Source organism: Scyliorhinus torazame, chromosome 8, assembly GCF_047496885.1.
Source record: "Scyliorhinus torazame isolate Kashiwa2021f chromosome 8, sScyTor2.1, whole genome shotgun sequence".
NCBI classification, from domain to species: Eukaryota; Metazoa; Chordata; class Chondrichthyes; order Carcharhiniformes; family Scyliorhinidae; genus Scyliorhinus; species Scyliorhinus torazame.
The window spans coordinates 157020656-157046697 of record NC_092714.1 but is presented as its reverse complement, the minus strand read 5'-3'; the positions used below and the strand labels follow the sequence as shown (position 1 = coordinate 157046697).

The following is a 26042-nucleotide window of genomic DNA, read 5'->3' as shown; positions in this document are numbered from 1 at the left end:
TAGACAGTGGGGGGGGTGTAAGCAGTATTGGAGACAGTGGGGGGGGTGTAAGCAGTATTGTAGACAGTGGGGGGGGGGGTAAGCAGTATTGTAGACAGTGGGGGGGAGTGTAAGCAGTATTGTAGACAGTGGGGCGGTGTACGCTGTATTGTAGATAGTGGTGGGGAGGTGTAAGCAGTATTGTAGACACTGGGGGGTTGTAAGCAGTATTGTAGACAGTGGGGGGGTGAGCAGTATTGTAGACAGTGGGGGGGCTGTAAGCAGTATTGTAGACAGTGGGTGGGTGTAAGCAGTATTGTTGACAGTGGGGGGGGGGGATGTAAGCAGTATTGTAGACAGTGGGGGGGGTGTAAGCAGTATTGTAGACAGTGGGGGGGGGGGGGGTGAGCAGTAATGTAGACAGTGGGGGGGGTGTAAGCAGTATTGTAGTCAGTGGGGGGGGTGTAAGCAGTACTGTAGACAGTAGTGGGGCTGTAAGCAGTATCCTGACAGTTGGGGGGGGGGTGTAAGCAGTATTGTAGACAGTGGGGGGGGGGTGTAAGCAGAATTGTAGACAGTAGGGGGGCTGGAAGTGGTATTGTGACAGTTGGGTTGTGTGTAAGCAGTATTGTAGACAGCGGGGGGGAGGCTGTAAGCAGTATTGGAGACAGTGGGTGGGGGGCTGTAAGCAGTATTGGAGACAGTGGGGAGGGGGTAAGCAGTATTGTAGACAGTGGGGGGGGTGTAGGCAATATTGTAGACAGTGGGGGGGGTGTAAGCAGTATTGTAGATGGTGGGGGGGGGGTGTAAGCAGTTTGTAGACAGTAGAGGGGGTGTAATCAGTATTATACTCAGTGGGGGGGGGGGTGTAAGCAGTATTGTAGACAGTGGGGGGGGGGTGTAAGCTGTATTGTAGACAGTGGGGGGGTGTAAGCTGTATTGTAGACAGTGGGGGGGGGGGGTGTAAGCAGTATTGTAGACAGTGGGGGCGGGGGTGTAAGCAGTATTGTAGGCAGCGGGGGGGGTAAACAGTATTGTAGACCGTAGGGGGGGCTGTAAACAGTATTGTAGACAGTGGGGGGGGGTGTAAGCAATATTGTAGACAGTGGGGGGGGGTGTAAGCAGTATTGTAGACAGTGGGGGGGGTGTAAGCAGTATTGTAGACAGTGGGGGGGGGGGGTGGAACCAGTATTGTAGACAGTGGGTGGGGGGTGTAGGCAGTACTGTAATCAGTGGAGGGGGTATAAGCAGTACTGTGGACAGTAGGGGGGCTGTAAGCAGCATCGTAACAGCGGGGGGGGGGGGGGGGGGGTGCATGAAGTACTGTAGACGGTGGGGGGGGGTGTAAGCAGTATTGTAGACAGTGGGGGGGGAGTGTAAGCAGTATTGTAGACAGTGGGGGGGGAGTGTAAGCAGTATTGTAGACAGTGGGGCGGTGTACACTGTATTGTAGACAGTGGTGTGGGGGTGTAAGCAGTATTGTAGACAGTGGGGGGGGGGGGGGCTGTAAGCAGTATTGTAGACAGTGGGGGGGGAGTGTAAGCAGTATTGTAGACAGTGGTGTGGGTGTAAGCAGTATTGTAGACAGTGGGGGGGGTGAGCAGTATTGTAGACAGTGGGGAGGCTGTAAGCAGTATTGTTGACAGTGTGGGGTGGTGTAAGCAGTATTGTAGACAGTGGGGGGGGTGAGCAGTATTGTAGACAGTGGGGGGGCTGTAAGCAGTATTGTAGACAGTGGGGGGGCGGTGTAAGCAGTATTGTAGACAGTGGGGTGGGTGTAAGCAGTATTGTAGACAGTGGGGGGGGGGTGTAAGCAGTATTGTAGACAGTGGGGGGCATGTGCGTGTGTGTGGGTAGCAATGTAGACAGTGGGGGTGGGGTGTAACCAGTATTGTAGACAGTGGGGGGGGGGGGGGTGTAACCAGTATTGTAGACAGTGGGGGCGGGGGTGTAAGCAGTATTGTAGGCAGTGGGGGGGGGGTAAGCAGTATTGTAGACAGTGGGGGGGGCTGTAAACAGTATTGTAGACATTGGGGGGGGGTGAAACCAAAATTGTAGACAGTGGGCGGGGGGGTGTAGGCAGTACTGTAATCAGTGGAGGGGGTATAAGCAGTACTGTGGACAGTAGGGGGGCTGTAAGCAGCATCGTAACAGCGGGGGGGGGGGGGGGTGCATTAAATACTGTAGACAGTGGGGGGGGGGTGTAAGCAGTATTGTAGACAGTGGGGGGGGGAGTGTAAGCAGTATTGTAGACAGTGGGGCGGTGTACGCTGTATTGTAGACAGTGGTGTGGGGGTGTAAGCAGTATTGTAGACAGTGGGGGGGGGAGTGTAAGCAGTATTGTAGACAGTGGGGGGGTGAGCAGTATTGTAGACAGTGGGGGGGCTGTAAGCAGTATTGTTAACAGTGGGGGGTGGTGTAAGCAGTATTGTAGACAGTGGGGGGGGTGAGCAGTATTGCAGACAGTGGGGGGGGTGAGCAGTAATGTAGACAGTGGGGGGGGTGTAAGCAGTATTGTAGACAGTGGGGGGGGGGGTGTAAGCAGTATTGTAGACAGTGGGGGGGGGGGTGTAAGCAGTATTGTAGACAGTGGGGGGGGGGTAAGCAGTATTGTAGAGAGTGGGGGGGGGTGAGCAGTAATGTAGACAGTGGGGGGGGGGGGTGTAAGCAGTACTGTAGACAGTAGGGGGGCTGTAAGCAGTATCCTGACAGTCGGGGGGGGGGGGTGTAAGCATTATTGTAGACAGTGGGGGGGGGTGAGCAGTGCTGTAGACAGTGGGGGGAGGGGTGTAAGCAGTATTGCAGACAGTGGCGGGGGGGGGTGTAAGCAGAATTGTAGACAGTAGGGGGGCTGGAAGTGGTATCGTGACAGTTGGGTTGTGTGTAAGCAGTATTGTAGACAGCGGGTGGGGGGCTGTAAGCAGTATTGGAGACAGTGGGGAGGGGGTAAGCAGTATTGTAGACAGTGGGGGGGGGTGTAGGCAATATTGTAGACAGTGGGGGGGGGGTGTAAGCAGTATTGTAGATGGTGGGGGGGTGTAAGCTGTATTGTAGACAGTAGAGGGGGTGTAATCAGTATTATAGTCAGTGGGGGGGGGTGTAAGCAGTATTGTAGACAGTGGGGGGGGGGTGTAAGCAGTATTGTAGACTGTGGGGGGGGTGTAAGCTGTATTGTAGACAGTGGGGGGGTGTAAGCTGTATTGTAGACAGTGGGGGGGGGGAGTGTAAGCAGTATTGTAGACAGTGGTGTGGGTGTAAGCAGTATTGTAGACAGTGGGGGGGTGAGCAGTATTGTTGACAGTGGGGGGTGGTGTAAGCAGTAATGCAGATTGTGGGGGGGGTGTAAGCAGTATTGTAGACAGTGGGTGGGTGTAAGCAGTATTGTAGACAGTGGGGGGGGGGGGCTAAGCAGTATTGTAGACAGTGTGGGGGGGGGGTGTAAGCAGTTTTGTAGACAGTGGGGGGGGGGGTGTAAGCAGTAATGCAGATTGTGGGGGGGGGTGTAAGCAGTATTGTAGACAGTGGGTGGGTGTAAGCAGTATTGTAGACAGTGGGGGGGGGGCTAAGCAGTATTGTAGACAGTGTGGGGGGGGTGTAAGCAGTTTTGTAGACAGTGGGGGGTTGTAACAGTAATGTAGACTGTGGGGGGCGGGTTGTAAGCAGTATTGTAGACAGTGGGGGCGGGGTGAGCAGTATTGTAGACAGTTGGGGGGCTGTCCGCAGTATTGTAGACAGTGGAGGGGGGGTATAAGCAGTAATGTAGACAGTGGGGGGGGTAAGCAGTATTGTAGACAGGGGCGGGGGGGGAGTAAGCAGTATTGTAGACAGGGGCGGGGGGGGTGTAAGCACTATTGTAGACAGGGGCGGGGGGGGTGTAAGCTGTATTGTAGACAGTGGTGGGAGGTGTAAGCAGTATTGTAGACAGTGGGGGGGGCTGTAAACAGTATTGTAGACATTGGGGGGGGGTGAAACCAAAATTGTAGACAGTGGGCGGGGGGGTGTAGGCAGTACTGTAATCAGTGGAGGGGGTATAAGCAGTACTGTGGACAGTAGGGGGGCTGTAAGCAGCATCGTAACAGCGGGGGGGGGGGGGTGCATTAAATACTGTAGACAGTGGGGGGGGGGGTGTAAGCAGTATTGTAGACAGTGGGGGGGGGAGTGTAAGCAGTATTGTAGACAGTGGGGCGGTGTACGCTGTATTGTAGACAGTGGTGTGGGGGTGTAAGCAGTATTGTAGACAGTGGGGGGGGGGGGAGTGTAAGCAGTATTGTAGACAGTGGGGGGGTGAGCAGTATTGTAGACAGTGGGGGGGCTGTAAGCAGTATTGTTGACAGTGGGGGGTGGTGTAAGCAGTATTGTAGACAGTGGGGGGGGTGAGCAGTATTGCAGACAGTGGGGGGGGTGAGCAGTAATGTAGACAGTGGGGGGGGTGTAAGCAGTATTGTAGACAGTGGGGGGGGGGGGGCGTAAGCAGTATTGTAGACAGTGGGGGGGGGTGTAAGCAGTATTGTAGACAGTGGGGGGGGGGGTAAGCAGTATTGTAGAGAGTGGGGGGGGGGGTGAGCAGTAATGTAGACAGTGGGGGGGGGGTGTAAGCAGTACTGTAGACAGTAGGGGGGCTGTAAGCAGTATCCTGACAGTCGGGGGGGAGGGGGGTGTAAGCATTATTGTAGACAGTGGGGGGGGGGTGAGCAGTGTTGTAGACAGTGGGGGGAGGGGTGTAAGCAGTATTGCAGACAGTGGCGGGGGGGGGTGTAAGCAGAATTGTAGACAGTAGGGGGGCTGGAAGTGGTATCGTGACAGTTGGGTTGTGTGTAAGCAGTATTGTAGACAGCGGGTGGGGGGCTGTAAGCAGTATTGGAGACAGTGGGGAGGGGGTAAGCAGTATTGTAGACAGTGGGGGGGGGTGTAGGCAATATTGTAGACAGTGGGGGGGGGGGGTGTAAGCAGTATTGTAGATGGTGGGGGGGTGTAAGCTGTATTGTAGACAGTAGAGGGGGTGTAATCAGTATTATAGTCAGTGGGGGGGGGTGTAAGCAGTATTGTAGACAGTGGGGGGGGTGTAAGCAGTATTGTAGACTGTGGGGGGGGTGTAAGCTGTATTGTAGACAGTGGGGGGGTGTAAGCTGTATTGTAGACAGTGGGGGGGGGAGTGTAAGCAGTATTGTAGACAGTGGTGTGGGTGTAAGCAGTATTGTAGACAGTGGGGGGGTGAGCAGTATTGTTGACAGTGGGGGGTGGTGTAAGCAGTAATGCAGATTGTGGGGGGGGTGTAAGCAGTATTGTAGACAGTGGGTGGGTGTAAGCAGTATTGTAGACAGTGGGGGGGGGGGCTAAGCAGTATTGTAGACAGTGTGGGGGGGGGTGTAAGCAGTTTTGTAGACAGTGGGGGGGGGGTGTAAGCAGTAATGCAGATTGTGGGGGGGGGTGTAAGCAGTATTGTAGACAGTGGGTGGGTGTAAGCAGTATTGTAGACAGTGGGGGGGGGGCTAAGCAGTATTGTAGACAGTGTGGGGGGGGTGTAAGCAGTTTTGTAGACAGTGGGGGGTTGTAACAGTAATGTAGACTGTGGGGGGCGGGTTGTAAGCAGTATTGTAGACAGTGGGGGCGGGGTGAGCAGTATTGTAGACAGTTGGGGGGCTGTCCGCAGTATTGTAGACAGTGGAGGGGGGGTATAAGCAGTAATGTAGACAGTGGGGGGGGGTAAGCAGTATTGTAGACAGGGGCGGGGGGGGGAGTAAGCAGTATTGAAGACAGGGGCGGGGGGGGGTGTAAGCACTATTGTAGACAGGGGCGGGGGGGGTGTAAGCTGTATTGCAGACAGTGGTGGGAGGTGTAAGCAGTATTGTAGACAGTGGGGGGGGTGTAAGCAGTATTGTAGACAGTGGGGGGGGGGGTGTAAGCAGTATTGGAGACAGTGGGGGGGGTGTAAGCAGTATTGTAGACAGTGGGGGGGGGGTGTAAGCAGTATTGTAGACAGTGGGGGGGGAGTGTAAGCAGTATTGTAGACAGTGGGGCGGTGTACGCTGTATTGTAGACAGTGGTGGGGAGGTGTAAGCAGTATTGTAGACACTGGGGGGGTTGTAAGCAGTATTGTAGACAGTGGGGGGGTGAGCAGTATTGTAGACAGTGGGGGGGGGTGTAAGCAGTATTGTAGACAGTGGGGGGGGGGTGTAAGCAGTATTGTAGACAGTGGGGGGGGGGGGTGAGCAGTAATGTAGACAGTGGAGGGGGTGTAAGCAGTATTGTAGACAGTGGGGGGGGGTGTAAGCAGTACTGTAGACAGTAGGGGGGCTGTAAGCAGTATCCTGACAGTTGGGGGGGGGTGTAAGCAGTATTGTAGACAGTGGGGGGGGGGGGTGTAAGCAGAATTGTAGACAGTAGCGGGGCTGGAAGTGGTATTGTGACAGTTGTGTTGTGTGTAAGCAGTATTGTAGACAGCGGGGGGGGGGCTGTCAGCAGTATTGGAGACAGTGGGTGGGGGGCTGTAAGCAGTATTGGAGACAGTGGGGAGGGGGTAAGCAGTATTGTAGACAGTGGGGGGGGGTGTAGGCAATATTGTAGACAGTGGGGGGGGGTGTAAGCAGTATTGTAGATGGTGGGGGGGGGTGTAAGCAGTTTGTAGACAGTAGAGGGGGTGTAATCAGTATTATAGTCAGTGGGGGGGGGTGTAAGCAGTATTGTAGACAGTGGGGGGGGGTGTAAGCAGTATTGTAGACAGTCGAGGGGGTGTAATCAGTATTATACTCAGTGGGGGGGGGGGTGTAAGCAGTATTGTAGACAGTGGGGGGGGGGGTGTAAGCTGTATTGTAGACAGTGGGGGGGTGTAAGCTGTATTGTAGACAGTGGGGGGGGGTGTAAGCAGTATTGTAGACAGTGGGGGCGGGGGTGTAAGCAGTATTGTAGGCAGCGGGGGGGGGGTAAACAGTATTGTCGACAGTAGGGGGGGCTGTAAACAGTATTGTAGACAGTGGGGGGGGGGGTGTAAGCAATATTGTAGACAGTGGGGGGGGGTGTAAGCAGTATTGTAGACAGTGGGGGGGGGGGTGTAAGCAGTATTGTAGACAGTGGGGGGGGTGTAACCAGTATTGTAGACAGTGGGGGGGGGGGGGTGTAGGCAGTACTGTAATCAGTGGAGGGCGTATAAGCAGTACTGTGGACAGTAGGGGGGCTGTAAGCAGCATCGTTACAGCGGGGGGGGGGGGGGGGGGGGTGCATGAAGTACTGTAGACGGTCGGGGGGGGGTGTAAGCAGTATTGTAGACAGTGGGGGGGGAGTGTAAGCAGTATTGTAGACAGTGGGGGGGGAGTGTAAGCAGTATTGTAGACAGTGGGGCGGTGTACACTGTATTGTAGACAGTGGTGTGGGGGTGTAAGCAGTATTGTAGACAGTGGGGGGGGGGGCTGTAAGCAGTATTGTAGACAGTGGGGGGGGAGTGTAAGCTGTATTGTAGACATTGGTGTGGGTGGAAGCAGTATTGTAGACACTGGGGGGGGTGAGCAGTATTGTAGACAGTGGGGGGGCTGTAAGCAGCATTGTTGACAGTGGGGGGTGGTGTAAGCAGTATTGTAGACAGTGGGGGGGGTGAGCAGTATTGTAGACAGTGGGGGGGCTGTAAGCAGTATTGTAGACAGTGGGGGGGCGGTGTAAGCAGTATTGTAGACAGTGGGGTGGGTGTAAGCAGTATTGTAGACAGTGGGGGGGGGGGTGTAAGCAGTATTGTAGACAGTGGGGGGCATGTGCGTGTGTGTGGGTAGCAATGTAGACAGTGGGGGTGGGGTGTAACCAGTATTGTAGACAGTGGGGGCGGGGGTGTAAGCAGTATTGTAGGCAGTGGGGGGGGGGGTAAGCAGTATTGTAGACAGTGGGGGGGGGGGCTGTAAACAGTATTGTAGACATTGGGGGGGGGTGAAACCAAAATTGTAGACAGAGGGCGGGGGGGGGGGTGTAGGCAGTACTGTAATCAGTGGAGGGGGTATAAGCAGTACTGTGGACAGTAGGGGGGCTGTAAGCAGCATCGTAACAGCGGGGGGGGGGGGGGGGTGCATTAAATACTGTAGACAGTGGGGGGGGGGAGTGTAAGCAGTATTGTAGACAGTGGGGGGGTGAGCAGTATTGTAGACAGTGGGGGGGCTGTAAGCAGTATTGTTGACAGTGGGGGGTGGTGTAAGCAGTATTGTAGACAGTGGGGGGGTGAGCAGTATTGCAGACAGTGGGGGGGGGGTGAGCAGTAATGTAGACAGTGGGGGGGTGTAAGCAGTATTGTAGACAGTGGGGGGGGGGTGTACGCAGCATTGTAGACAGTGGGGGGGGGGGTGTAAGCAGTATTGTAGACAGTGGGGGGGGTGTAAGCAGTATTATAGACAGTGGGGGGGTGGGGTGTAAGCAGTATTGTTGACAGTGGGGGTGGTGTAAGCAGTATTGTAGACAGTGTGGGGGGGGGGATGTAAGCAGTATTGTAGACAGTGCGGGGGGGTGTAAGCAGTATTGTGGACAGTGGGGGGGGGGGTGTAAGCAGTATTGTAGACAGTGGGGGGGGGGTGTAAGCTGTATTGTAGACAGTGGGGGGGGGGCTGTAAGCAGTATTGTAGACAGTGGGGGTGTAAGCAGTATTGTAGACAGTGGGGGGGGGGGGTTGTAAGCACTATTGTAGACAGTGGGGGGGGGGTGTAAGCAGTATTTTAGACAGTGTGGGGGTGTAAGCAGTATTGTGGACAGTGGGGGGTGTAAGCAGTATTGTAGTCAGTGGGGGGGGGGTGTAAGCAGTATTGTAGACAGTGGGGTGCTGTAAGCAGTATTGTAGACAGTGGGGGGGTGAGCAGTATTGCAGACAGTGGGGGGCTGTAAGCAGTATTGTAGACAGTGGGGTGTAAGCAGTATTGTAGACAGTGGGGGGGGGGCTGTAAGCAGTATTGTCGACAGTGGGGGGAGTAAGCAGTATTGCAGACAGTGGGGTGCTGTAAGCAGTATTGTAGACAGTGGGGGGGGGGGTGTAAGCAGTATTGCAGACAGTGGGGTGCTGTAAGCAGTATTGTAGACAGTGGGGGGTGTAAGCAGTATTGTAGACAGTGGGGGGGGGGCTGTAAGCAGTATTGTCGACAGTGGGGGGAGTAAGCAGTATTGCAGACAGTGGCGGCGTTGTAAGCAGTATTGTAGACAGTGGGGGGGGGCTAAGCAGTATTGTAGACAGTGGGGGGGGGTGTAAACAGTATTGTAGACACTGGGGGGGATGTAAGCAGTATTGTAGACAGTGGGGTGGGTGAGCAGTATTGTAGACAGTGGGGGGGGGGTGGTGTAAGCAGTATTGTAGACAGTGGGGGGGGGTGTAAACAGTATTGTAAACTGTGGGGGGGTGTAAGCAGTATTGTAGACAGTTTGGGGGGGAGGTGTAAGAAGTTCTGTAGACAGTGGGGAGAGGTAAGCAGTACTGCAGACAGTGGGGGGGGTGGGGGTAAGCAGTATTGCAGACAGTGGGGAGGGGTGTAAGCAGTATTGTAGACAGTGGGAGGGGGTGTAAGCAGTATTGTAGACAGTGGGGGGGGGGCTGTAAGCAGTATTGTAGACAGTGGGAGGGGTGTAAGCAGTATTGTAGACAGTGGGGGGGAGGGTGTAGCAGTATTGTAGACAATGGGGGGGTGTAAGCAGTATTGTAGACAGTGGGAGGGGTGTAAGCAGTATTGTAAACAGTGGGGGGGGGGTGTAAGCAGTACTGTAAACAGTGGGGGTGGGGGTAAGCAGTATTGCAGACAGTGGGGGGGGGGTGTAAGCAGTATTGCAGACAGTGGGGGGGGGGTGTAAGCAGTATTGTAGACAGTGGGAGGGGTGTAAGCAGTATTGTAGACAGTGGGGGGGAGGGTGTAGCAGTATTGTAGACAATGGGGGGGGTGTAAGCAGTATTGTAAACAGTGGGGGGGGGGGTGTAAGCAGTACTGTAGACAGTGGGGGGGGTGTAAGCAGTATTGTAGACAGTGGGGGGGAGGGGTGTAAGCAGTATTGTAGACAGTGGGGGTGTAAGCAGTGTTGTAGACAGTGGGGGGGGGGGGTTGTAAGCAGTATTGCAGACAGTGGGGGGCTGTAAGCAGTATTGTAGACTGGGGGGTGTAAGCAGTATTGTAAACAGTGGGGGGGGGGTGTAAGCAGTATTGTAAACAGTGGGGGGGGTGTAAGCAGTATTGTAGACAGTGGGGGTGTAAGCAGTGTTGTAGACAGTGGGGGGGGGGGGTGTAAGCAGTATTGTAGACAGTGGGGGTGTAAGCAGTATTGTAGACAGTGGGGGGGGGGGTTGTAAGCACTATTGTAGACAGTGGGGGGGGGGTGTAAGCAGTATTGTAGACAGTGTGGGGGTGTAAGCAGTATTGTGGACAGTGGGGGGTGTAAGCAGTATTGTAGACAGTGGGGGGGGGGGGTGTAAGCAGTATTGTCGACAGTGGGGTGCTGTAAGCAGTATTGTAGACAGTGGGGGGGTGAGCAGTATTGCAGACAGTGGGGGGCTGTAAGCAGTATTGTAGACAGTGGGGGGGGGGGCTGTAAGCAGTATTGTCGACAGTGGGGGGAGTAAGCAGTATTGCAGACAGTGGGGTGCTGTAAGCAGTATTGTAGACAGTGGGGGGTGTAAGCAGTATTGCAGACAGTGGCGGCGTTGTAAGCAGTATTGTAGACAGTGGGGGGGGCTAAGCAGTATTGTAGACAGTGGGGGGGGGGGGGTGTAAACAGTATTGTAGACACTGGGGGGGATGTAAGCAGTATTGTAGACAGTGGGGTGGGTGAGCAGTATTGTAGACAGTGGGGGGGGGGTGTGTAAACAGTATTGTAAACTGTGGGGGGGTGTAAGCAGTATTGTAGACAGTTTGGGGGGGAGGTGTAAGAAGTTCTGTAGACAGTGGGGAGAGGTAAGCAGTACTGCAGACAGTGGGGGGGTGGGGGTAAGCAGTATTGCAGACAGTGGGGAGGGGTGTAAGCAGTATTGTAGACAGTGGGAGGGGGTGTAAGCAGTATTGTAGACAGTGGGGGGTGGGCTGTAAGCAGTATTGTAGACAGTGGGAGGGGTGTAAGCAGTATTGTAGACAGTGGGGGGGAGGGTGTAGCAGTATTGTAGACAATGGGGGGGTGTAAGCAGTATTGTAGACAGTGGGAGGGGTGTAAGCAGTATTGTAAACAGTGGGGGGGGGGGTGTAAGCAGTACTGTAAACAGTGGGGGGGGGTGTAAGCAGTACTGTAGACAGTGGGGGGGGGTGTAAGCAGTATTGTAAACAGTGGGGGGGGGGGTGTAAGCAGTACTGTAAACAGTGGGGGGGGGTGTAAGCAGTACTGTAGACAGTGGTGGGGGTGTAAGCAGTATTGTAGACAGTGGGGGTGTAAGCAGTGTTGTGGACAGTGGGGGGGGGGGGTGTAGGCAGTATTGTAGACAGTGGGGGAGGTGTGTAAGCAGTATTGTAGACAGTGGGGGATGAGGTGTAAGCAGTATTGTATCCAGTGGGGGGGGGGGTGTAAGCAGTATTGTAGACAGTGGGGGGGGGGGGTGTAAGCAGTATTGTAGACAGTGGGGGGGGGGTGTAAGCTGTATTGTAGACAGTGGGGGGGGGGGGTGTAAGCAGTATTATAGAGAGTGGGGGGGGTGGGGTGTAAGCAGTATTGTTGACAGTGGGGGTGGTGTAAGCAGTATTGTAGACAGTGGGGGGGGGTGTAAGCAGTATTGTGGACAGTGGGGGGGGTGTAAGCAGTATTGTAGATGTGGTGTTGGGTGTTCTAACACACAGAAGAGCCAACACAGTTGCATATGGTACAACGCTTGTTTATTTAAACTCACTATTTACAACTTGGTCTTTGCACTCTGCACGTGGGGGGCTCCCTGCTTGTGGTGTTTCAACAGCTCTTTCATGCTTCCTTCTCCCCAGACCTACTGACCTCCAGGTGTCGTGCTCGTGCTTTTTATGTGGTTGGTGTTCTTGTCTGTGATTGGTTGTGGTGTTGTGTACTCTGATTTGCCTGTTAGTGTGTCCATCATGATGTGTGTGTTTGAATATCATGACATCCCCCCTTTTTACAAAGATATGTGCCTACGTGGTAATAAATATGATCGTGACGTGAGTGCATCTAAGAGTGTGTGTGTGTCGTGTGCAGCATGTGTCTATGACGGAACTATGTACATGGGGCGATGTCGAGTGCGTCACATGAATCCAGTTGTACCATAACATAACAGAAATGCGAACGAGAGAAGAAGAAAAAAAATTTTGAACAGTTGTCCAGTCAGACGACATCTGGAACGATAAACAACAACAGGTTATCATGTAAAATTGTCCAACTTATTAAACATATGAACTGTATTATAAGTCCATTCTAATGGGTTTGCGACGAATTCGGGTTGACCGCCTTAAGGGTGGATCAAGAACCACCGGCTGCTGTGCAGGCATGGCCATGGGTGGCGATGGAAAGGGCGTGATGTGCGGCAGCTCCACAAAGTCATCCTCGGAAGCCTGTTGAGGATCTGGCGTGTTGTGTGGCTGTGAACGTGGAAGTCGGCGAAGGGCGCGCCGATTGCGGCGACGCACGGAACCATCCGGCATGCGAACCAGGAACGAGCGGGGAGCCACTTGTCGGAGGACTTCGGCCGGTGCTGACCAGCCACCATACGGTTGATGGACGCGTACTTTGTCTCCGGAGGACAGGGGGGGCAGGTCCGTCGCTCGTGTGTCGTACCGACCTTTCTGGCGATCACGCTGCAGTTGCATGTCCCGAAGAACCGCCTCATGGTCTGTTGTCGGTGCCAGGACGGAAGGTACCGTCGTCCTGAGGGAGCGACCCATTAGTAGCTGCGCTGGCGAGAGGCCCGTGGATAACGGGGCCGATCGATAGGCCAGCAAGGCAAGGTTAAAGTCCGATCCGGCATCAGCCGCCTTGCACAGGAGCCGCTTTGCGATGTGGACACCCTTTTCAGCCTTCCCGTTCGATTGTGGATGCAGAGGGCTGGATGTCACATGAGTGAAACCATATGCTGCGGCAAAGGACGACCATTCACGGCTGGCAAAACAAGGTCCATTGTCTGACATGACAGTCCTTGGAATGCCATGGCGAGCAAACGTTTCCTTGCAGGCCCCAATGACTGCGGACGACGTCAGATCATGGAGAGGCATGACTTCCGGGTAGTTTGAGAAGTAGTCTATAATAACAATGTAATCTCTGCCGAGCGCGTGAAATAGGTCAACACCCACCTTCGCCCAGGGGGACGTCACCATCTCGTGTGGTAGAAGTGTTTCCGGAGGTTGCGCCGGCTGAAACCTCTGACAGGTTGTGCAGTTGAGCACCATGTTGGCTATGTCTTCATTAATACCCGGCCAATATACCGCCGCCCGGGCCCTTCGTCTGCATTTTTCGACACCCAAGTGGCCTTCGTGTAGTTGACGAAGAATCATCTGGCGCACACTGTGTGGAATGACGATCCTATGCGATTTCATAAGGACCCCGTCTATATTGGTGAGATCATCTCGCACATTATAAAACTGGGGGCACTGCCCTTTTAGCCACCCTTCCGTCATGTGGCGCATCACTCGCTGCAGCAGAGGGTCAGTCGCCGTCTCTGCGCGTATGTGGGCCAGACAAGGATCATCAGCTGGCATATTTGCTGCTGTCAGAGTCACGTGTGCCTCAATTTGACGCACGAACCCCTCCGCATCTGGTGGTGTGCTCACTGCTCGGGAAAGAGTGTCCGCCACTATGAGTTCCTTCCCCGGAGTGTAGATCAGTTCAAAATCGTACCTCCTGAGTTTGAGTAAGATGCGCTGGAGGCGAGGAGTCATGTCGTTCAGGTCTTTGTTAATGATGTTGACCAGGGGGCGGTGGTCAGTTTCGACCGTGAATCGTGGCAGGCCATACACATAGTCGTGGAACTTGTCCAGTCCAGTTAACAAGCCCAGGCATTCTTTTTCGATTTGCGCGTAGCGCTGTTCGGTAGGGGTCATGGCTCGTGAGGCATACGCAACCGGGGCCCATGATGACGTGCTGTCTTTTTGCAGGAGTACCGCTCCAATACCAGATTGGCTGGCGTCTGTTGAGATCTTTGTAGGGCGAGTCGCGTCAAAGAAGGCCAGCACTGGTGCCGTGACCAGTTTGTGCTTGAGCTCCTCCCATTCCTGCTGATGCGACTGGTGCCAGTTGAATTCCGTCGATTTTTTTACGAGATGGCGCATGTTTGTTGTATGAGAAGCCAGGTTGGGAATGAACTTCCCAAGGAAGTTGACCATGCCCAGGAATCTTAAGACAGCCTTCTTGTCAGCCGGTCGTGGCATGGCTGTGATGGCGCTAACCTTGTCTGCATCGGGACGGACCCCGGACCTTGAGATGTGGTCCCCGAGGAATTTCAGCTCCGTCTGGCCGAAAGCACACTTCGCACGGTTGAGACGCAGGCCATTTTGCCGTATGCGGGTGAAGACACGTCGAAGACGATGCATGTGTTCCTGCGGAGTGGTGGACCAAATGATGATATCGTCCACATATACACGTACCCCTTCGATGCCTTCCATCATCTGCTCCATAATGCGGTGGAATACTTCAGATGCCGAAATGATGCCGAATGGCATCCGGTTGTAGCAGAATCTGCCAAAAGGGGTGTTGAATGTGCATAGTCTTCGGCTGGCCGGGTCCAGTTGGATCTGCCAGAATCCTTTGGACGCATCCAATTTAGTGAATATGTTGGCTCGCGCCATCTCGCTGGTGAGGTCTTCTCGTTTCGGGATGGGATAGTGTTCCCGCATGATGTTGTTGTTCAGATCTTTTGGATCTATACATATACGGAGCTCGCCAGAGGGCTTCTTTACACAGACCATGGAGCTGACCCATGGCGTGGGCTCCGTGACCTTGGATAGGACCCCTTGGTCCTGAAGAATCTGCAGTTGTGCCTTGAGGCGGTCTTTGAGAGGCGCAGGAACCCTGCGAGGTGCGTGAACGACAGGGATGGCGTCCGGTCTGAGTCGAATCTTGTACGTGTGTGGCAATGTCCCCATGCCTTCAAAAACCTCCTGGTTGTGAGCGAGGAGGGAATGGAGATTCGCGTGGAACTCAGCATCCGGGAAGTCGGATATCTCATCTGGAGAGAGAGACATGATGCGCTGTACCAGGTGAAGGACCTTACACGCTTGTGCGCCCAGTAACGAGTCCTTTGATGAGCCCACAACTTCGAAGGGGAGTGTGGCCGTGTACCTCTTGTGAGTCACCTGTAGCTGGCAAGATCCTACGGACGGGATAACGTTCCCGTTATAGTCAACCATCTTAAGCCGGGATGGTGTGATGAGTGGTTTGACCTTCATGGCCTGGACTGCAGAGTAAGCAATCAGGTTGGCGGATGCGCCGGTGTCCAGACGGAAGGCGACGCGCGATCGGTTGACCGTCAGGGTGGCACACCACTCATCGTCTGGATTGATGGCATTGACCTTGTTGACATCAATGACGGCAACTCTGAAGTCATCCTGGTCATCTGCATCACTTAACTGGAAGTCTTGATGCGTGGGCTGGACGGTCCTGACTCGTGTGCGAGGTTGTCGAGGATGCGCCGGATCCATGGGTTGAGCCGCACGACAGCGGGCTGCGTAGTGGCCTATCATGGCACATCTGTTGCACTGTTGGTATTTTGCAGGACATTGCCCTTTTAAGTGTAGACCTCCACACTTGCTGCACGTCATGACGTCACGGCGTTCGTTGCGCCACTGCGCATGCGCAGTGCGATCTTGCGGTGGGCGCGCCTGCGCAGTGCGTCCCTCGTTGTGGCCGTTATTCTTGGCGCGCACCTGCGCGGGAGACCGCGAAAAGCGCGGGAAGCGGCCGCTGTCGTCCGGGCCGTGGGGCGGGAAGAAATCGACGGCCTGGATGCGTTCAACGTCGTGGGCGGCCTGGCTTGCCGATTCGACGGCTGGGGACCCCCTCCGTGCCAACTCGGACGCCTGAAATCGGGCAAAACGGCAGGTAGCATTTTCATGGAGGACACAGGCTTCCACAGCAGACGCTAAGGTGAGGCTCTTTATTTTAAGAAGCTGCTGGCGTAGGCCACTGGAGGCAACGCCAAAAACAATCTGGTCCCTGATCATGGACTCTGTGGTGGTGCCGTAACCGCAGGACTGCGCCAGAATCCGGAGGTGCGTCAAAAAGGGTTGAAAAAGCTCCTCCTTACCTTGCAGGCGTTGCTGAAAGATGTATCTTTCGAAAGTTTCGTTTACTTCAGTTTGAAAGTGCTGGTCCAGTTTGAGGATGACCGTGTCATATTTGGCCTGGTTTTCGCCTTCCTCGAACACCAGTGAATTAAAGACATCATTTGGGTGGGGGCCTGCGTAGAAGAGGAGCATTGCAATCTTCGAATCATCCGAGACATTCTGTTTTTCGGTGGCACGGATGTACAGGTCAAATCGCTGCCTGTAGAGCTTCCAGTTGGTGCCTAGGTTCCCCGTGACTTGCATCGGCTGCGGTTTGCCGGTGTGGTCCATGTCCAGAATGGCAGGTTGGTAGGCAGGTATCGATCCACTCCTGTACCATGTGGTGTTGGGTGTTCTAACACACAGAAGAGCCAACACAGTTGCATATGGTACAACGCTTGTTTATTTAAACTCACTATTTACAACTTGGTCTTTGCACTCTGCACGTGGGGGGCTCCCTGCTTGTGGTGTTTCAACAGCTCTTTCATGCTTCCTTCTCCCCAGACCTACTGACCTCCAGGTGTCGTGCTCGTGCTTTTTATGTGGTTGGTGTTCTTGTCTGTGATTGGTTGTGGTGTTGTGTACTCTGATTTGCCTGTTAGTGTGTCCATCATGATGTGTGTGTTTGAATATCATGACAGTAGACAGTGGGGGGGGGGGTTGTACGCAGTATTGTAGACAGTGGGGGGGGGGTGTAAGCAGTATTGTAGACAGTGGGGGTGTAAGCAGTATTGTAGACAGTGGGGGTGTAAGCAGTATTGTGGACAATACAAATGGAACACATTACAAAGACATATGAATAGATTAAATGAATGGGAAAACTCTAGCAAATTAATTTCAGTGTTGGATAATGTGAGGTGATCCACTCTGGACTGAAAACGGATAGAAGGTGAAATGCTAGTGACCTGCGAGGTCCTCGGATATTTTATGGGACTGAATATGTAGATCCATAAAAGGTTGTGGACAGGCACAGAAAATGATCATGAAGGCAAATGGACTGCTAACCTTTAGTCCTGAAGGATAACAGTCATTCTTCAACTGCACAAAGCCACACTGCATCTGTTTGAGCAAGGTTCTTTAAGGGAAACCGATTGGATAGATGGAAAGGCACTCATTCAATTATCTGGTGTTCTAAACGTTAATGGCAGACCTTTCAGCTGTGAAATTAGGAGACGCTTCTTCCTGCAAAGCATGGAGCTTTCTTATGGTGGCACAGTAGCACAGTGGTTAGCACTGTTGCTTCACAGCTCCAGGGTCCCAGGTTCGATTCCCAGCTTGGGTCACTGTCTGTGCGGACTCTGCACGTTCTCCCTGTGTCTGCGTAGGTTTCCTCCGGGTGCTCCGGTTTCCTCCCAGACTAAAGATGTGCAGGTTAGGTGGATTGGCCATGCTAAATTGCTCTTAGTGGCCAAAAAGGTTAGGTGGCGTTACTGGGTTACAGGGATAGGGTGGAGGTGTGGGCTTAAGTAGGGTGCTCTTTCCAAGGACAGGTGTAGACTGGATGGGCCGAAAGGCCTCCTCATGCACTGTAAATTCTGTAAAAAACCTATTGCTGCTGGACCTGGGATTGTTGAAGATGTTTTTGACCAGCCATGATCTGACTGAATGGTGGGATCAAGGGGTTTTCACAGTAACTTCATTGCAGTGTTAATGTAAGCCCACTTGTGACAATAAAGATTATCATTATTATAAATACCTTGTCCTATTTACGTGTTTCAGTGAGTAATGGAGAAAACAGCACAAGGGAGGGTGAACAATGCTCAAGGGAGGGTGAGCAATGACCTGTTCTGGTCGGGCTAATAAAGTAGCTCTGGGAAAGGGGGAAAGTTAACTTTCCAGCATCTCATCAGCTTGAAAAAAAGATAGGAGCCATCAGAGCTGATAAAACAGTTACTCAAGCACCTGGGATATTGGGCACAGTGCACGCCCGGTGACCCCAGCCTGCTGGTCCAGGCATGGATAGTACCAGCCTTCAGCTGACAAATCCAACTTCAAGCCAGGCTTTCTAGAGAAGTTGAGGCCCCCCAAGTAAAAGACCTCAAGAGGCTGCTTAAAGTCTGAAAATACTTTTTGTCACTGCGTTTCCACACATAGAGGAAAGGTTTGCAAGGCTATGTGGAGATTGCAATTGGAGAGCGCTTTTAACGATGGCCATGCTTGGTGATTCTTTATCATGTAACGTATATTTCTTTGAGTATTTATGTTGTAAGAGAAAGTTCTTTGGAGTTTGAATCCAGCAGGTTGAGGTCAAGAACCTTGACAAAATGAAAAATGGCACAGGTATTTTTGAGCAAATCTGCGTTTTATCAAATGATCATGAATAAATTAGCATTAGAACATAGAACTGTACAGCACAGTACAGGCCCTTCGGCCCACATGTTGTGCCGAACTAGTCTGAAACTAAGATCAAATCAACCTACTCCCAATCATTCTAGTGCACTCAAGGTGCCTATCCAATAACCGCTTGAAAGTTTCTAAAGTGTCCGACTCCACTACCATAGCTGGGAGTGCGTTCCACGCCCCAACCACTCTCTGAGTAAAGAACCTACCTCTGACATCCCTCCTATATCTCCCACCATGAACCTTATAGTTATGCCCCCTTGTAACAGCTACATCCACCAGAGGAAAAAAATCGCTGAACGTCCACTCTATCTATCCCTCTCATCATCTTATACATCTCAATTAAGTCACCTCTCATCCTCCTTCGCTCCAGTGAGAAAAGCCCTAGCTCCCTCAACCTTTCCTCATAAGACCTACCCTCCAATCCAGACAGCATCCTGGTAAATCTCCTTTGCACCCTTTCCAATGCTTCCACATCCTTCCTATAATGAGGTGACCTGAACTGCACACAATACTCCAAATGTGGTCTAACCAAGGTTTTGTACAGTTGCAGCATAACCTCACGGCTCTTAAACTCAATCCCCCTGTTAATAAATGTAAATAAGGCTTTCTTCACAGCTCTATCCACTTGGGTGGTAACTTTCAGAGATCAATGGACATGAACTCCGAGATCTCTCTCCTCCTCCACACTCCTCAGAACCCTGTCGTTAACCCTGTAATCCGCATTCAAATTTGTCCTACCAAAATGAATCACCTCACACTTATCAGGGTTAAACGCCACTTTTCAGCCCAGCTCTACATCCTATCAATGACTCTGAGCAGCCTGAGTGTCTGCAACTCAGCCCCCACGCGGCAAACTCAGCAGCAATCTTCAAGCACTGGCTGGCGTGTTTTAAAGGATATCTCGGGACGGCCGAAAACACACCCACGGAAGAGCAGAAAATGCAAGTCCTGCACTCGAGGGTGAGTCCGGAGATTTACACCCTCATCGAGGACGCGGAAGACTTCGATGCAGCAACAGAGCTGCTAAAAGGACATTATATTCGCCCGGTAAACCAGGTCTACGCCCGACATCTGCAAGCAACGAGGCGACAAATCCCTGGGGAATCGCTGGAAGAATTCTACCATGCGCTCCTGGTGTTGGAGAGAAACTGCAGCTGCCCGCAGGTTTCGGCAAGCGACCACACAGAACTCTTGATCCGGGACGCTTTCGTGGCAGGTATGCTGTCATCCCAAATCCACCAGCGATTGCTGGAAAAAGGCATGGGACCTTGCAGGTTCCCTGGATGTGGCCTCCAGAAACGCCCGCGCTTATGTTCCCGACCGCACGGCAGCCCCTGGGCAGGGTGGAACCCCACCGCAGCCGACCCCGAGACATCCCCCGGGGGGTCCCGCTGCTACTTTTGCGGGCAGGCCAAGCACCCCCGGCAGCGCTGCCCGGCCCGCGCATCCACCTGCAAGGGATGCGGTAAAAAGGGCCACTTCGTGCTGGTATGCCAGGCCCGTGCGGTCACCGCGGTCTCCGGCAGCGAATGCGGACCGCCACCACAAACCTCTCCACAGTCCCCGTGCGGCCAGCGGGCGCCGCCATCTTCCTACTCCAGGGCCACGTGCGGCCCCCGGGCGCCGCCATCGTGCCCCACGGACACCACGTTCGATGGACGGGTGCCGCCATTTTGTGCACCCCCAGACATGTGCGACCAATGGGAGCCGCCATCTTGGATGGACTCCCAGGACCCCAGCTCAGCTGACCGCACACTGCCCGAAGAGAACACTCAACTGCTGAGATTAGCCTCGGTGACCCTGGATCAGTCCCGGCCTCGAACACTCTCAACTGCTACAACAACAGTACTAATCAACGGGCATGAGACATCCTGCTTAATCGACTCTGGGAGCGCAGAGAGCTTCATACACCCTGACACGGTAAGGCGCTGTTCTCTCCTCATCCATCCAGTTAATCAAAAAATCTCCCTGGCCTCCGGTTCCCACTCAGTAGAGATAAAGGGGTTTTGTGTAGCAAACCTCACCGTCCAGGGAAGGGAGTTTAAAAATTACCAGCTCTACGTCCTTCCCCACCTCTGCGCGGCCACACTCCTAGGTTTAGACTGCCAGTGTAATCTCCAAAGTCTAACTTTCAAATTCGGCGGCCCTATACCCCCCCTCACTGTCTGAGGCCTCGCGACCCTCAAGGTCGATCCACTTTCCCTGTTTGCGAACCTCACTCCGGATTGCAAACCCGTCGCCACCAGGAGCAGATGGTACAGTGCCCAGGATCGGATCTTTATTCGGTCAGAGGTCCAAAGACTACTGAGGGAAGGAGTCATTGAAGCGAGCAACAGTCCCTGGAGAGCTCAAGTAGTGGTGGTAAAGACCGGGGAGAAGCATAGGATGGTCATCGACTACAGTCAGACCATCAACAGTTTACGCAGCTGGACGCGTAGACTCTCCCCAGCATATCCGACCTGGTAAACAGGATCGAGCATTACGAGGTCTTCTCCATGGTGGATCTTAAGTCCACCTACCACCAGCTCCCCATCCGCACTAGTGACCGCAAATACACTGCCTTCGAGGCAGATGGGCGGCTCTATCACTTCTTTAAAGGTTCCCTTCGGTGTCACCAACGGGGTCTCGGTCTTCAAGCGCGAGATGGACCGAATGGTTGAACTGTACAGTTTACGGGCAACATTCCCGTATCTCGATAATGTCACCATCTGTGGCCACAACCAGCAGGACCACGACACCAACCTCCGAAAATTCCTCCAGAACGCAAAGATCCTTAACCTTCCCATCCTTAACCTTAACAAGGATAAATGCGTGTTTAGCACCGACCGCCTAGCCATCCTCGGCTACGTAATGCGAAATGGACTTATAGGCCCCGACCCTGAACGCATGCGCCCCTTTATGGAGTTCCCCCTCCCTCACTGCTCCAAGGCCCTGAAGCGCTGCCTAGGGTTTTCCAGTTACTACGCCCAGTGGGTTCCCAGCTATGCGGACAAGGCCCGTCCCCTGATCCAATCCACAGCTTTTCCCCTGTCGATAGAGGCCCACCAGGCCTTCAGCCGCATCAAAGCAGACATTGCAAAGGCCACGATGCACCCCATCGACGGGTCCGTCCCCTTCCAGGTCGAGAGTGGCGCGTCTGACGTAGCTCTGGCGGCCACCCTCAACCAAGTGGGCAGACCCGTGGCCTTCTTCTCACGTACCCTCCATGCTTCTGAAATCCGCCACTCCTCAGTCGAAAAGGAGGCCCAGGTCATAGTAGAAGCTGTGTGACATTGGAGGCATTACCTGGCCGGCAGGAGATTCACTCTCCTCACTGACCAACGGTCGGTTGCTTTCATGTTCGATAATGCACAGCGGGGCAAGATAAAAAACGATAAGATCTTGCGGTGGAGGATCGAACTCTCCACCTACAACTATGAGATCTTGTACTGTCCCGGGAAGCTGAATGAGCCTCCTGACGCCCTGTCCCGCGGCACGTGTGCCAACGCACAAGTGGACCGCCTCCGAGCCCTCCACGAGGACCTCTGCCACCCGGGGGTCACTCGTTTCTTCCACTTTATCAAGATCCGCAACCTGCCCTACACCCTCGAGGAGGTCAGGACAGCCACCAGGGACTGCCAAATCTGCGCGGAGTGCAAACCGCACATCTACCGGCCAGAGAAAGCGCACCTGATAAAGGCTTCCCGTCCCTTTGGACGCCTCAGCATGGACTTCAAAGGCCCCCTCCCCTCCACCGACCGCAACACGTACTTCCTGGACGTGATTGACGAGTACTCCCGGTTCCCATTCGCCATCCCCTGCCCCGACATGACCGCAACCACCGTCATCAAGGCCCTCCATAGCATCTTTGCACTGTTCGGGTTCCCACCTACATACATAGTGATATGGGGTCCTCCTTTATGAGAGACGAACTGCGTCAATTCCTGCTCAGCAAAGGCAGTGCCTCGAGCAGGACGACCAGTTACAACCCCCGGGCTAACGGACAGGTAGAGAGGGAGAACGGAACGGTCTGGAAGACCGTCCTACTGGCCCTCCGGTCCAGGAATCTCCCAGTCTCCCGCTGGCAGGAAGTCCTCCCGGATGCCCTCCACTCCATCCGGTCACTGATTTGTAGCACAACCAACCAAACACCTCATGAACGTCTCCTTGTCTTCCCCAGGAAGTCCTCCTCTGGGACCTCGCTCCCGACCTTGCTGGCAGCTCCTGGACCCATCCTGCTCTGAAAACACGTGCGGGCACTCAAGTCGGACCCGTTGGTCGAGAGGGTCCATCTTCTCCACGCTAACCCCCAGTATGCCTACGTGGCGTACCCCGACGGCTGACAAGATACGGTCTCCCTACGAGACCTGGCGCCCGCCGGAGCCCCACGCACACCCCAGCCACCAGTCCCACCCTCCCTCCCACTGGTGCACCTTACAGGAGGATCGGTCCTTTTGCTGGCCCCGTCTAGACCCCCCCACCCATCGATGCACCCCGCAGATGCTCCCTTCCCAGGTCAACCGTTTTCCCCACCAGCGCCGTCTAGGGGTGTCGAAGCTGCCACAGAGATCGAGGACACGCTCCCGGAGTCACAGACGCCCGAGCCTCCACCGGAATCACCACCGAAGCTTCGACGATCACAGAGGACGACCAGGGCCCCCGATCGACTGATTGCTTCATTTTAAAGTGTATAGTTAATTATGAATCATAAATTGTAAATACTAAATAGAATTGTAAATAGTTACAAAACGCTGCACGGAGGTATTACGGTACCTCCATAACTATAATTTCTACCACGTTACCATGTTGTAATATCAGGCCATCACCCCCGCCGGACTCTTTTTTAACAGGGGGTGAATGTGGTAGTCTGTGTAGAGGTATTACGGTACCTGGTAATGCTGGAACACCATTGGTAGATATTGTATGTTTCCTATTGGTCAATCTGTATGGTAGCTCCGCCCTGCAAGGCGCAGTACAAGAGCCTGTGCCGCCCCAGCAGCCTTCATTCTGTACCTGAGCTGCTGGGGGAAACATCGCGCTTATTAAAGCCTTCAGTTGGACTACAACCTCGCTTTAGTGGTCATTGATCGTGCGTCAGACCTTGACTGTGATGTTTTCACAGATGGAAATGGAGCGTGCCTTGTTGGAGGGGGAGCGGGACTCGGAGTCCTCACATGTCCACTATGAGAGAGATGTATTCGAGCAACTCCAGAAGAAGATAAGCGATCTGGAGGCCAATGTTACATCCGAAAAGGCGAAGGTAGGAATAATTAAAAAGTAGTGAATTGTGGAGCACGGGCTGTGTGATTGTGACTTGAATTTCCTTTTGTAGGTGAACAATTTTGGAGGTGGAGCTGTTTTCCTGCTCTCAGACCCAGTAAACACACAGCCTGGGTATGCTGGAGACTTGAGATATTTTGTTGCATGACGTGTATTCTGGGTCAATGATTCAATAGTACTGTCCAATTTACAACAGTGTGGCACAGTGGGGGGAAGGAATCAGTTTACCAGCTCTGGAATGAAGACCGCAGTGGGGCCCGTTTTCCCAGGAAATTAGAGATCCCAAACTTACTAAGCGAGTTACTCATTCTGTGTGGTAAAAACAGCAAACAGTGGAAACCGTCAGTACCTGTAGAGGGTGAAACCAAGTTAACCTTTCAGGTCTGTGACCTTTCATCAGACTGGAAGGAGTTTGAGATGAATGGTTGTTCGTCAGTTGCTGAATGGTAGAAAAGTGTGGAGGTTTGGGGGGGAACACAGTAAAGATCAAAAGGGAAAAGCCAATGTTTGGGTGTGAGGCAGGAATAATTGATGACGCAAGCCAAAAGGAAATGCAAAACGGGCAAATGAAACAAGAAAAATGGATTTAGAAGGAGGGGTAAATGATTAGGGTGTCAGAAACTGTAAAGTCTATTCCATTCCCTCTGGCCGTGACTGTTCTAAAGAAGCTCACTGCCAGCTTGAGAAACGTTCAACTTTTACTGAGTTTAACAATTCTATATCATAACCACCTGCCTATTTTCCCTCAGCCATTCTATAACCATTGAATGAGCCAATTCCTCCTTTTCCCACCCTCTCCTCTTCTCTTAACAGAACAAATAGATTCTGGTTACAGCCACTGGGTTTACATTCCATGGGATGATTTTATCTTTGAGCTCCTCTCCCAGAAAATGGGTGAGTGTGGGGATAAAAATGGCTTCCAGTAAAATGATGATTAATTCTGCAAGCTTACTTGTTCCTGAAGAAATGTCTACTAAAGATGGATATTGTACAGAGGGGGTGCTGCTTTGCTGCAGGTTCTGTCTTCCAAATGAAAGGCTGGATTCTCCGGTCTGCCAGCCATGTGTTTCTCGGCCCCTTGCCATTCATTGCCGGCGAGATTCTATCTTTCCGCCGCATATTAATGTGATTTCCCATGAGTAACCACCCCATGCTGCTGTGAAACCCACCGGAGGGGTGCACTGCTGGTGGGAAAAGTGAGTGGCAATAACTGGAGAAGTCCGATCGAAATGTTAAAGTGAGGGTTAGACAGAGTCTTCCCTTTCTTGGGACGATTCCCTCACACTATATGAAGAAGAGCAGGGGAGTTACCACCAGTGCCTGGCCAATATTTATCCCTTAATCAACATCAATAACAACAGATTACCTGGCCATTATCACATTGTTGTTTGTGGGATCCTGCTGTGCAGAGGTAAGTTGCTGCATTTCCTACATTTCGGCCCTTCATTGGCTGCCAAATGCTTTGGGACATTATAAGGTTGCGAAAAGCAACTGTCTAGATGAAAACTCTGTAATTATCTAATTCTTTATCTGTTTGCATTTTAGTTGTGGTATTCGGAGAGGAATGGGCTGTAATAGGAAAATGGCACCAACCAAAACAAAACAGATGATTGTATAAAGTGTGATTTCGGAATCTAGCCATTGAATCTACCTTCTGTACGTGTGTGAGCGTGTGCCTGCCTACGTGTGTGCGTGCTTGTTGGTGTGGTGTTGGGTGTTCTAACACACAGAAGAGCCAACACAGTTGCATATGGTACAACACTTGTTTATTTAAACTCACTATTTACAACTTGGTCTTTGCACTCTGCACGTGGGGGGCTCCCTGCTTGTGGTGTTTCAACAGCTCTTTCATGCTTCCTTCTCCCCAGACCTACTGACCTCCAGGTGTCGTGCTCGTGCTTTTTATGTGGTTGGTGTTCTTGTCTGTGATTGGTTGTGGTGTTGTGTACTCTGATTTGCCTGTTAGTGTGTCCATCATGATGTGTGTGTTTGAATATCATGACATCCCCCCTTTTTACAAAGATATGTGCCTACGTGGTAATAAATATGATCGTGACGTGAGTGCATCTAAGAGTGTGTGTGTGTCGTGTGCAGCATGTGTCTATGACGGAACTATGTACATGGGGCGATGTCGAGTGCGTCACATGAATCCAGTTGTACCATAACATAACAGAAATGCGAACGAGAGAAGAAGAAAAAAAATTTTGAACAGTTGTCCAGTCAGACGACATCTGGAACGATAAACAACAACAGGTTATCATGTAAAATTGTCCAACTTATTAAACA

The 26042-nt window shown here is 52.8% G+C and overlaps 1 protein-coding gene across 3 annotated transcripts in view; it reads left to right on the top strand.

Annotated features, from left to right (window-relative positions):
- phldb2b (pleckstrin homology-like domain, family B, member 2b) overlaps positions 1–26042 on the top strand; it is a 517142-nt gene that overhangs the window by 306863 nt on the left and 184237 nt on the right. For all 3 annotated transcript variants that reach the window (XM_072514438.1, XM_072514437.1, XM_072514436.1), the window contains one exon: positions 23599–23736. In XM_072514438.1, the coding sequence (XP_072370539.1) occupies positions 23599–23736 (138 nt within the window). The remainder of the gene's footprint in view (positions 1–23598; positions 23737–26042) is intronic.